At 37.5% G+C, this 12,986-nt stretch overlaps 1 protein-coding gene across 3 annotated transcripts in view; it reads right to left on the bottom strand.

Moving 5' to 3' along the window:
* Positions 1–12,986, bottom strand: part of TM2D1 (TM2 domain containing 1) — a 48,641-nt gene that overhangs the window by 6,831 nt on the left and 28,824 nt on the right. For 2 of the 3 annotated variants that reach the window (XR_003510345.1, XM_027537071.1), the window contains exon 5: positions 8,602–8,675. Coding sequence is in view for 2 of the 3 variants with exons in the window: in XM_027537071.1 (XP_027392872.1) it covers positions 8,602–8,675 (74 nt within the window). In the remaining variant the exon portion in view is untranslated. Of the gene's footprint in view, positions 1–6,617; positions 8,008–8,601; positions 8,676–12,986 lie in introns of those variants that run through there. The other variant, XM_027537070.1, reaches the window with a different exon arrangement.

Below are 12,986 nucleotides of genomic sequence, written 5' to 3'. Positions count from 1 at the left end.
ATGGTTTGTTTCTGGGATCTTGTTTAAGAAGACAACCCATCTAATGTCATGAAGATATTTTCTTCAATTAGCTTTATATCAAAGTTTATCTTCTCCTAAGTAGTTACCCTCAAAGAACTGAATAAGGGCTTAAACTGATACTTGTACACATATATTCACTGCAGCATTATCCACAACAGCCAAAATGTGGAAACAACCCAAGTGTCTATCAACAGATGAACGGATAAAAGAAATGTGGTATATACGTACAATGGAACGTTATTATTCAGCCATAAAAAGGAATGAAATTCTGATACATGCCACAATATCAATGAACCTTGAAAACACTGTGCAAAGTGAAATAAACCAGACATAAAAGGACAAATAGTATATGATTCCACTTACATGAAATATCTAGAAAGCAAGCAAATTCTTTGGGATATAGTAGATTGGAGGTTACCAGTGACTAGGGGATGGAGAAAAGAGGACTTGCTGCTTAATGGATGTAGAGTTTCTGTTTTGGGAGATGAAATAGATACTGGAGACAGCTGCATAACACTGTAAATGTAATTAATGCCAAAGAACTGTACACTTAAACAGGTTAAAATGGCAAATTTAGTATTGTATATATATTTTTTACCACAAAGAAAAGAGCTTACTTTATTTGAACTTTAGTAATGTTGTAGTTTTGTTTGTAATTTATAAACTTTTGATTTTGTTACTAGAAAATGTATTTTTGTTTTTATATATTTAATTAGCATTCTAACAAAAATAAGTTAAAGGAAAAAAAGATGGTTACCAGTTCAGTTAAATTCAGTCACTAAGTCGTGTCCAACTCTTTACGACCCCATGAACCGCAGCATGCCAGGCCTCCCTGTCCATCACCAACTCCTGGAGTTTACCCAAACCCACGTCCATTAAGTCAGTGATGCCATCCAACCATCTCATCCTCTGTTGTCCCCGACTCCTCCTGCCCTCAATCTTTCCCAACATCAGGGTCTTTTCCAATAAGTCAGCTCTTTGCATCAGGTGGCCAAAGTATTGGAGTTTCAGCTTCGTATCAGTCCTTCCAATGAACACCCAGGACTGATTTCCTTTAGGATGGACTGGTTGGATCTCCTTGCAGTCCAAGGGACTCTCAAGAGTCTTCTCCAACACCACAGTTCAAAAGCATCAATTCTTCTGTGCTCGCTTTCTTTATAGTTCAACTTTCACATCCATACATGACCACTGGAAAAACCATAGCCTTGATTAGATGGACCTTTGTCGGCAAAGTAATGTCTCTTGTTTTTTAATATGCTGTCTAGGTTGGTCATAACTTTCCTTCCAAGGAGTAAGCATCTTTTAATTTCATGGCTGCAATCACCATCTACAGTGATTTTGGAGCCCAAAAAGATGAAGTCAGCCACTGTTTCCACTGTTTCCCCATCTATTTCCCATGAAGTGATGGGAGCAGATACCATGATCTCAGTTTTCTGAATGTTGAGTTTTAAGCCAACTTTTTCACTCTCCTCTTTCACTTTCATCAAGAGGCTCTTTAGTTCTTCTTCACTTTCTGCCATAAGGGTGGTGTCATCTGCGTATCTGAGGTTACTGATGTTTCTCCTGGCAATCTTGATTCCAGCTTGTGCTTCCTCCAGCTCAGTGTTTCTCATGATGTACTCTGCATATAAGTTAAATAAGTCAGGTGACAATATATAGCCTTGATGTATGCCTTTTCCTATTTGGAACCAGTCTGTTGTTCCATGTCCCGTTCTAACTGTTGTTCCTGATCTGCATACAGATTTCTCAAGCGGCAGGTCAGGTGGTCTGGTTTTCCTATCTCTTTCAGAATTTTCCAGTTTATTGTGATCCACACAGTCAAAGGTTTTGGCATAGTCAATAAAGCAGAAATAGATGTTTTTCTGGAACTCTCTTGCTTTTTCCATGATCCAGCGGATGTTGGCAATTTGATCTCTAGTTCCTCTGCCTTTTCTAAAACCAGCTTGAACTTCTGGAAATTCACATATTGCTGAAGCCTGGCTTGGAGAATTTTAAGCATCACTTTACTAGTGTGTGAGATGAGTGCAATTGTGTGGTAGTTTGAGCATTCTTTGGTTACCAGTAAGTACTTTTAAACCTAAACTTTATCAAACAGATGTGATCCCTTAGTTACTTACTGGCTTTGCCTTGTTGTTGAAGTCAGATGGCTTAGATAACTCAAATATCTTAAAATTTAAAATGTTATGATGAATTAATGAGTGAAGGACAAAAACAAACACTTCATGCAATTCTATCAATGTATCATTTTGCTATCTAATCCATTTAAGAGTTTCTTCCATATAAAGAATGTAAATATTAACACTGGCAAGATCATATCATCTCCTGAAGAGCTATTAACCTGGTGAAAAAGTAAAATGACACAGCTGTCTGCAATTAGAGGATAATGATGCAACCTGTGTCCATCCCAATTCTCCAAAGAAGTAAATTCACATTCTCTTAAAAGTTAAATTACATGTTTGTGTCCAGAGCTGACTTCTATGTCGTTAATTTTAACATGAGACCATTAAAAAATCTAATTACTCACATTTTAATTAAGCACTAAAATTCCCACACAGTGCCAGAAATTATACAGTCAGATCCCCTGACTTCATTTGACTTAAACACTGGTTAGTATTAATCCTAAATGACCATTATAAACATCACTCCTCAAGAAATGAATAAGATTTAGCATTCTATCTCCTGAGGAAAACACATCACTGGGCTCAGTCTCAGGACTACTATGTTTTTTGAACATTCCTTTAATTCACTAAATAAAAATCAGCCCACAGGTAAGTGAACTAAGTGAAATCTACCTAATTAAGATCATGTGACAAAGTAGAGACTACCCAAATTATCATCAGTTTCCTCAGTTTTTCAGGTCATTTCCTCAATATATCACTCCAGAGTTAAATAAATAAGAGAAAACTTGTTGGAACATTTGGTATTTAGTTTTTATATCAGAGAAGGCAATGGCACCCCACTCCAGTACTCTTGCCTAGAAACTTCCATGGACGGAGGAGCCTGGTGGGCTGCAGTCCATGGGGTCGCTAAGAGTCGGACGCGACTGAGAGACTTCACTTTCACTTTTCACTTTCATGAATTGGAGAAGGAAATGGCAACCCACTCCAGTGTTCTTGCCTGGAGAATCCCAGGGACAGGGGAGCCTGGTGGGCTACCATCTATGGGGTCGCACAGAGTCGGACACGACTGAAGCGACTTAGCAGCAGCAGCAGCAGTTTTTATATATTGCTGTCCTACAGCTAGTGAACTGTCAAGGACATTGACCAACATTTCCAGTACTGGAAACAGATTTAGAGTGATTACACATTTAGTCCTTCTTTTGATCAAGACCATGTATTTCATGGAGTAAGGGCACAGGTTATGTCTTTGACCAAATCAACTGGCTTACACAGAAGTGAACCTATAACCTGAATCTTATTTATGCTCTGAACTGAAAAGCCTAGGCTCTTAAAATTTCAGTAAAATTCAAGAATTTAGACAAGATAAATCAAGATAACTCTTATTTTCAGCCTGCAGTTCCCAAGGAGACATATATAGATATAGATATAGATATAGATATAGATAGGCTGCCCAACATGGCTTATGGCTTACGGGATTTTAGCTCCCGGATCATGGACTCAAATAGGTCCTTGGCAGTGAGAGCATGGAGTCCTAACCATTGGACTGCCAGAGAATTTCTCCAATGAGATATTTCTGATAATAAGTGGGATGTTATTCTCACAACACTTCTGAGAGAGTAAGATTCTAAGTTTCTTTCGGGCAAGGACCCCAACTTATACCTAAATGGCGCTAAGTCATTTTCACTTATGGTATAAAACCTACTATTTATACTTTATCATACCACCTTTTATTTTTGTTCATTAGCTCATGTGCCCTATGAAATTTAGAACTTTAAAGACCTAAAGAAAAGCACTCACTTTTTTAAAACTTTCGTTTTTAGCCTATCTTCCCTATAATTGGCACAAAGACATACTTTTCACAAGTTACACTGCATTCAGCTCAAATCAGCAAAAATTTTGAGAGAATATGTTAAGCATACTATTAGTACTACAAGAGATTAATAAAAATATTTTTTCTCAAGGAATTTATGTGTGAAAAATCAAACCTGGTGTGTAAAAGCTAAAAAAAATAATACAAAAACAATATATAACCCAGTGTTAAATGAGTTACATATGTGTGTGTATTCAGTGGCTCAGTCGTGTCTGACTCTTTGCAACCCCACGGACTGTAGCCTATCAGACTCCTCTATCCATGGAATTTTCCAGGCAAGAACACTGGAGGGGGCTACCATTTCCTACTCCAAGGGATCTTCCTGATCCAGGGATTAAACTCAGGCTTCTTGCGTCTTCTGCGCTGGCATGTGGATTCTTTACTACTGCACCACCTGGGAAGTTCCCCAACTTACATTTATTAAATGCCAAACTAATGAAATATTTAATAAATTTATAAAATTAAAACTGTCTTGGAGATTATATTGCTTTGTATATTTTGCTACTTATATAGTTAATAGTCTTTTAAGGAAATCTACTCTGCAATGTTGATAGGAATGAAAATGAATTTTTAAAAATTATCACAAAGAATCTTGACATACTTCATTTTAACAACTTTCTACATTCCAACACATATTTCCATTTTCCCTCTACTCATCTTCATCTTTCTGATTTGTGGCTGTCTTGTCTCTACTTAACAGAATAAATTTTCTTTTCTTTCTGTTGGTGAAGGACACATCAGTGGTTTTGATGTAATTAAAAACGTTCATTGTGTGAGTGAGAAAAGAGGTTTAAATAAAATCAAATATTCTCATATTTTTTCTGATAAAAAAACCAAATTACCTAATTTATCCTTCACGATATGTATGAATATATATAAGCATCAGTTCAGTTCAGTCGCTCAGTCGTATCCGACTCTTCCCGACCCCATGAATCACAGCACGCCAGGCCTCCCTGTCCATCACCAACTCCCGGAGTTCACTCAGACTCACGTCCATCGAGTCAGTGATGCCATCCAGCCATCTCATCCTCTGTCGTCCCCTTCTCCTCCTGCCCCAATCCCTCCCAGCATCAGAGTCTTTTCCAATGAGTCAACTCTTCACATGAGGTGGCCAAAGTACTGGAGTTTCAGCTTTAGCATCATTCCTTCCAAAGAAATCCCAGGGCTGATCTCCTTCAGAATGGACTGCTTGGATCTCCTTGCAGTCCAAGGGACTCTCAAGAGTCTTCTCCAACACCACAGTTCAAAAGCATCAATTCTTCGGCGCTCAGCCTTCTTCACAGTCCAACTCTCACAGCCATACATGACCACAGGAAAAACCATAGCCTTGACTAGACGAACCTTTGTTGGCAAAGTAATGTCTCTGCTTTTCAATATGCTATCTAGGTTGGTCATAACTTTCCTTCCAAGGAGTAAGCGTCTTTTAATTTCATGCCTGCAGTCACCATCTTCAGTGATTTTGGAGCCCAAAAAAATAAAGTCTGACACTGTTTCCACTGTTTCCCCATCTATTTCTCATGAAGTGATGGGACCGGATGCCATGATCTTTGTTTTCTGAATGTTGAGCTTTAAGCCAACTTTTTCACTCTCCACTTTCACTTTCATCAAGAGGCTTTTTAGTTCCTCTTCACTTTCTGCCATAAGGGTGGTGTCATCTGCACATCCGAGGTTATTAACATTTCTCCCGGCAATCTTGATTCCAGCTTGTGTTTCTTCCAGTCTGGCGTTTCTTCCAGTCCAGCGTTTCTCATGATGTACTCTGCATATAAGTTAAATAAGCAGGGTGACAATATACAGCCTTGACGGACTCGTTTTCCTATTTGGAACCAATCTGTTGTTCCATGTCCAGTTCTAACTGTTGCTTCCATAAATTAGTGTTTTAAAATTTTCAGACCTGCCTTATGAATAACTATATACACAGCTGCTGCTAAGTTGCTTCAGTCATGTCCGACTCTGTGCGAACCCATAGATGGCAGCCCACCAGGCTCCCCCAACCTTGGGATTCTCCAGGCAAGAACACTAGAGTGGGTTGCCATTTCCTTCTCCAATGCATGAAAGTGAAAAGTGAAAGTGAAGTCACTCATTGTGTCTGACTCTTAGCAACCACCTGGACTGCAGCCTACCAGGCTCCTCTGTCCATGGGATTTTCCAGGCAAGAGTGCTGGAGTGGGGTGCCATTGCCTTCTCCAATATACATAGCAGTTATACACAAAGTTGCGTATAACTGAAAAACTGTATCACTGATTTAAACTCTGTTGAACGCACACAACAAATGAATTAATTCTACGTATTGTTTTATACCATTCATTCACACAGTGCTATTTGCGTATTTTTTAAGAAAAAACTTCAAAAGTTTACTAACAGATAAACTCATGAAAGCATTTTTAGTAAGTACAGATATATTTAAAGCTTACTTACCTTAGTAATATATGCATTATACTTTATATTGTTTCAGTTCAAAGATGAAATAACCAGACCTATTTTTTTAAGGAGGATTTTCCTGGATTTTTCTTATAAACACTGTGAAGTAAAGTATGTTTTTATAAGTCTTGAGTTCATGCACAATATAGTTCTGGGATCACAGCCCAAAAGAAAAAACACTGCAATTCATTGATGAATAATATTTAATGGTAAAAAGAAAAGAATTAGGGATGGAGAAAATAAAGAAGAAAAGAAGAATAAACAAAGATGACAGAATGTAAAAGGTTTATGAGAAATTGAAAAAGTATATCCAAGACAAAAATATTAACATAATTTATGATATTTATAGTAACAACTTACTTGACTGAAAAAATAATTATCTAAATCTAATACAGTCAACATCACATGTCAAATATATTAAACAACAGGTAGAATAAGGCTATATATCTTACTTGGCTACTTTTGAAAAATGACTAATTTTTCCCTGGTCTGAAAGCAGTCTACAGTGGTCATCCCTATTAAAATGTCTTATTTAGGGAAACCTAGTGTAGAAATTCAAACATTCTAAATCTCCCTCAATAATTTGTCGATGTGATAGTCTCAATTCTAGATATTTAAGAAAAGAACTATTAGTTCTGAAAAGTTCATGTATATGTGTACCAGAAAATAGTGGTTGAATCAACAAATAAGCTCTATAATTTGACATAAATAAAGCTACAAAGCACTGATATCACCAAAGAAAGAACCTAGTGTGAAATATTAACTAAATGGTTGGGTTTTAAAGACATTGAATTCTGTATACCTTAAAGAATCCCAATAGTACATTAAATTCCTTGGATCCTTATTTAAGTGAGAAACCCATTTCCAAGCATATGTGCAGAAGAACCTTAGCCTCTTCATGCCTGCTTGCCTGTCCCACAGTCAGAGAAGGCAGGATATTTGGTTAGGCATATGTTTATGAATAAAGACAGGAAAATTCCAACTTTAAAACCAAATATTTTCCTTGTTTAATTCTGGTATCTTATTGGTCCATATGTTGCCTCCTCCTCACAGTATGGTCCCCTCCTCACAGTATGTTACCAAAAGTCTCCTAGATTTTGACTTTCTTTTAGAGCATAAGGATAACATCAAGCAGACAGAATTAAGGAATGGAAATACTGTATGAAAAAGAAGAGCAAAACTGAAGATAATCTCAATACACACTGACACACTTGCTGGAGAATTAGGTGCTCCATAAATGCTTACTGAAAGGCTGTTTTGTGACATTTGTTGTGATAAATTCATCTCTTCTCTAATTTAAGAATCCCCCTGAGTTAACCACAACCAGTTCAGTATAATTTAATAGGAAATATCTGGTGGACTTTTGAATGCTTAAGGTTAGCATTCCACAAACCTCTGCAGCAGGAGAAAATGAGGCTAACACAGAGAAGCAGAGATGAAGAGGAGGGGAGTGGTGAGCACATTTGACTGTATGGATTTGGTCTTGTCCAATACCAGCCCCACTCCTGGATTTTCCAGAGCGCTCCCAGACATTCCTGTTTTCTTTTTAGGCTGCAGCTTGCTGGATTTCAGTTTCTACAATATGCAACCAAGAGAATACTAGTATAGAGAACCTGTCCAGTGCAAAAAAAAATTTGGTTTCTGCCTCTACATATTCATATGTAAATACAAGACTCCCACCAGTATCCTTTTACAGTGAGTGACAATGCAGCTGTAACAGGAAAAGAGACAATAAGTTGGAAATATTTATAACCTTAATCCCTCTTAGAGGTTCATAATACAAATCTTTAAGCTTCTGAGAAATTCTCCAGTAAAGAAATCTGTATCTCAGTTGCACTCACATTTACAAATCATACTTGAGCACAGATCCTTAACTAATACAATATTGTAAAGTTTAAAAATAAAATAAAATTTAAAAAAAATAAAGAGAAATGAAACCTTTTCTCTATTAAAAAAAAAAAAAAGAAGAAGTTCTTATGTCTTTTAGAACTACTAATTGAGCACAGGTTGGAAAATGCTACTTGAAAACATGGCCAGGATCCTTTAGATCTAGCATCTGAAGAAAAATGAAAAAGCATTCCTACCTGCTTTCTAACATACTTAAAATGTACCTCAGAACTCAAATTTGAATGTAAAAGTAGTTCATCTTCTAGATTGAAACTAACTCACCTGCATTGAAATAAGAATGAAATCAATTAGGCTCCCAATTCCACAAAACCCCACAGTGCAAAACTTTAACAAACCTAGAAAAGAAGGTAAAGTCATTTACAACCTGGAAAACCTTATAAATATTAATAAACTTTTCCATTTCCCAATAAATCATTACATATACCACAAATGCTTTATATCAAGAGTATAAAATTAACACTTAAAAAAAAATCAAATCTTCACCTAAAAATATGAGAAAAGTTTAAAAGACCCTCTAAATAGAAAAACTACAAAAAATGATTCATTCACTTAAACAATACAATCTGAAGTAAAAACTCAATGTAATCTTACAAAATTTCTTAAAAGAAAAGGCCTAAGAAAATAAATCTTTAAATCTCAGCACACAGAGTTACAGAACATCTTTTAGTCCTAAACCCTTATATATGTACACTTAATACACTGTAGATACAAATTTTAATATATATTTATAGTAGAAAGTTAAATACTGTCAAGGCATAACAAAGTAATCTGGAAAAAATACACCGATCTTTTAACTAAGTAGCAAAATGCTATTAGTAACCTAATTATCTTCAATTTATTCTATACATTTTTCCTAAGCATCTTATGTTTCTTATTAGCTCTATAGTCAAAATCACCAATTCTGTGTACATCTCTGTCCTTGGCTCCAACCTTAGAGCTACAGTACTAAACCAGATGATAACAGAGCATAGAATCTAGGACATATAATAATACAACATAAAAACATGATGATGAAATCAGAAGAGGCAGATTGAGGGTGGAGGGTGGGATGAGTAATCTCTCTCCTATATTTAAACCTGAGCTGCTCTCCAGACATCCCATTTGAGATATAAAGATGATATGAAGCAAGACTCTTCGTGAAAGGGTAGTTCTAAGCATCAACTACAAACAGATGCCAGCTAAAATTGTAAGAATGGATGAGATCACCTCCTGGCACACATTTGGAAATATACAAGTAAGACTGAAATATGTGGGTAAATTAGATGATTTCCCACCCCCCCCCCCCCATTAGTATTAGATATACAGTAGAACAATGTTCTAAGTACTGGGATAACACATGCTAGAAATAATTTCCAAAATATTAAAATATAGATACTACATAAAATAATGCTTTTGGTTCTCTTCAAAACACTTATCACCTACCTCATATTTTACATTTGTTTACCATCTGTCTCATGAAAGTCCCCTTAGAGAAGGGTCTTTTATCTGTCTTGTTTACTTCTGTGTCCTTAGTACCTACAACATTGCCTGGCACATGGGAGATGCTCAATATTTGTTGAAATGAATAAGTTCTCTCAACCTTTCTGTTTCCTAAAGATCCCGAACTTTTTATTCACCACCTTATACAACAATTTCTTTAATTATTTTTTCCATTAATTGCACTTTATTATAGCTGTCCAAGGAAATTCATTCATTCCGTCTATGTATTATATCCATTCACTCATTTATTTCTGAATTGCATTCCTCTTCACAGAGTATTTTGGAAATATCACAGTTTCCCTTCCTTCAATTTGTTTATAAAAAGAACATTAAGAATGGATCATGGACTTCTCTGGTGGTCCAGTTCAGTTTGGTCACTCAGTCGTGTCCAACTCTTTGTGACCTCATGGACTGCAGCATGCCAGGCTTCCCTGTCCATCACTAACTCCCAGAGCCTACTCAAACTCATGGCCATCGAGTCGGTGATGCCATCTAACCATCTCATCCTCGGTCGTCTTGTTCTGTTCCCACATTCAATCTTTCCCAGCATCAGGGTCTTTTCCAATGAGTCAGTTCTTCCCATCAGGTGGCCAAAGTATTGGAGTTTCAGCTTCAGCATCAGTCTTTCCAATGAATATTCAGGACTGATTTCCTTTAGGATTGACTGGTTGGATCTCCTTGCAGTTCAAGAGACTCTCAAGAGTCCTCTCCAACACCACAGTTCAAAAACATCAATTCTTTCGTGCTCAGCTTTCTTTATACTCCCACTCTCACATCCACACATGACTACTGGAAAAACCATAGCTTTGACTAGACGGACCTTTGTTGGCAAAGTAATGTCTCTGCTTTTTAATATGCTATCTAGGTTGGTCATAGCTTTTCTTTCAAGGAGAAGTGCCTTTTAATTTCATGGCTACAGTCACCATCTGCAGTGATTTTGGAGCCCAAGAAAATAAAGTCTCTCACTGTTTTCAGTGTTTCCCCATCTATTTGCCATGAAGTGATGGGACCAGATGCCATGATCATAGTTTTCTGAATGCTGAGTTTTAAGCCAACTTTTTCACTCTCCTCTTTCACTTTCATCGTAAGGTTCTTTAGTTCTTCTTTGCTTTTGGCCATAAGGATGGTGTCATCTGCATATCTGAGGTTTTTGCTACTTCTCCCAGGAATACTGATTCCAGCTTGTGCTTCATCCAGCCCAGCATTTCGCATGATGTACTCTGCATATAAGTTAAATAAGCAGGGTGACAACATACAGCCTTCACCTACTTCTTTCCCAATTTGGAACCAGTTTGTTGTTCCATGTCCAGTTCTCACTGTTGCTTCTTGACCTACATACAGATTTCTCAAGAGGCAGGTCAGGTGGTCTGGTATTCCCATCTCTTGAAGAATTTTTCAGTTTATTGTGATCCACACAGTCAAAGACTTTGGCATAGTCAATAAAGCAGAAGTAGATGTTTTTCTAGAACTCTCTTGCTTTTTCTGTGATCCAACGAATGTTGGCAATTTGATCTCTTGTTTCTCTACCTTTTCTAAATCCAGCTTGAACATCTGGAGGTTCATGGTTCATGTACTCTTGAAGCCTGGATTGGAGAATTTTGAGCATTACTTTGCTAGCATGTGAGATGAGTACAACTGTGCAGTAGTTTGAGCATTCTTTGGAATTGCCTTTCTTTGGGATTGGAATGAAAACTAACCTTTTCCAGTCCTGTGGCTTCTGCTTAGTTTTCTGAATTTGCTGGTAAATTGAGTGAAGCACTTTAACAGCATCTTCTTTTAGGATTTGAAATAGCTCAGCTGGAATTCCATCATCTCCACTAGCTTTGTTCATAGTGATGCTTCCTAAGGCCCACTTGACTTTGCACTCTAGGATGTCTGGCTCTAGGTGAGTGATCACACCATCTTGGTTGTCTGGGTCATTAATATCTTTTTTGTACAGTTCTTCTGTGTATTCTTGCCACATCTTCTTAATATCTTCTGCTTCTCTTAGGTCCATACCGTTTCTGTCCTTTATTGCAAACCATCTTTACGTGAAATGTTCCCTTGGTGTCTATAATTTTCTTGACAAGATCTCTAGTCTTTCCCATTCTATTGTTTTTCTCTATTTCTTTGCATTGATCACTTAGGGAGACTTTCTTATCTCTCCTTGCTAATCTTTCGAACTCCGTATTTAGATGGATATATCTCTCCTTTTCTCCTTTGCCTTTTGCTCCTCTTCTTTTCACAGCTATTTGTAAGACCTCCTCAGACAACCATTTTGTTTCCTAAGGCCTACATGACTTTGCATTCTGGTGGTCCAGTGCTTAAGAATTTGCCTGCCAATGTAGGGGTCATGTGTTTGATCCCTGGTCCGGGAATATTCCACAGGCCACTGGGCAACTAAGCCCTTGCACTACAACTACTGAGCCTGCAAGCCACAACTAGAAAGCAGCCCCCACTCACCACAACCGGAAAAGCCCACGTGCAACAACAAAGACCCAGCACAGCCAAAAAGAGATGGTTTGAAAAACGTTTGTCTTCAATGAACTGCTACTCTATGAAGAAAATGGAACGGTGCCAGCGCCTTTGCCTTTATGATGCCCTCTTCCAACGGTGGTCTTCCTGCAGCTCTTCTCATCTCAGGGTACTTCTTCAGAGAATTCTTCGAGCATGCTGTTCCCCCCAACAGGCCCAGAACTCTATCACATGTCTCCTATTTATTTCCATCACAGTGTTGATCAGAAATTATTTCTTGGTTTGTTCATTAATTCTCTGTCTTCCTATGCCATGTAAACTCCTGAAGACAGGGTTCTCATCTGTCTCATTCAAGTCAATTCCTTGAACAGTATGGCAGAGTTTGAGGAATATTTGTTGTATGACTATCAAAAAACTAGAAACAATCTATGATCAACTTGAAAAACACAAAGTAGCATACACTTTAAACAGCATTTATTAAAACTGAAAATGACCAGGACCCTGTGGTGTTCCTGCCCTTTCTGTCCCTGTTTTCTTTTTTGAAGGGAAGAGAATCCAGCCTCCATGACCTTTCCTGAGTTCCAAATGGCAGATGTGAACAGTTGCTAATCAGGGGAGGAGCAGCCAACAAGCCAAAAGAGGCCAGGAATCAGAGAGGCTCATCAAGATTAGGGCTTCCCTGACAGTTCAGTTGAAAAAGAATTTGCCTGCAA

This window comes from Bos indicus x Bos taurus, chromosome 3 (genome assembly GCF_003369695.1).
Source record: "Bos indicus x Bos taurus breed Angus x Brahman F1 hybrid chromosome 3, Bos_hybrid_MaternalHap_v2.0, whole genome shotgun sequence".
In the NCBI taxonomy this organism is placed as follows: Eukaryota; Metazoa; Chordata; class Mammalia; order Artiodactyla; family Bovidae; genus Bos; species Bos indicus x Bos taurus.
This window is presented reverse-complemented; position numbering and strand designations above follow the sequence as displayed.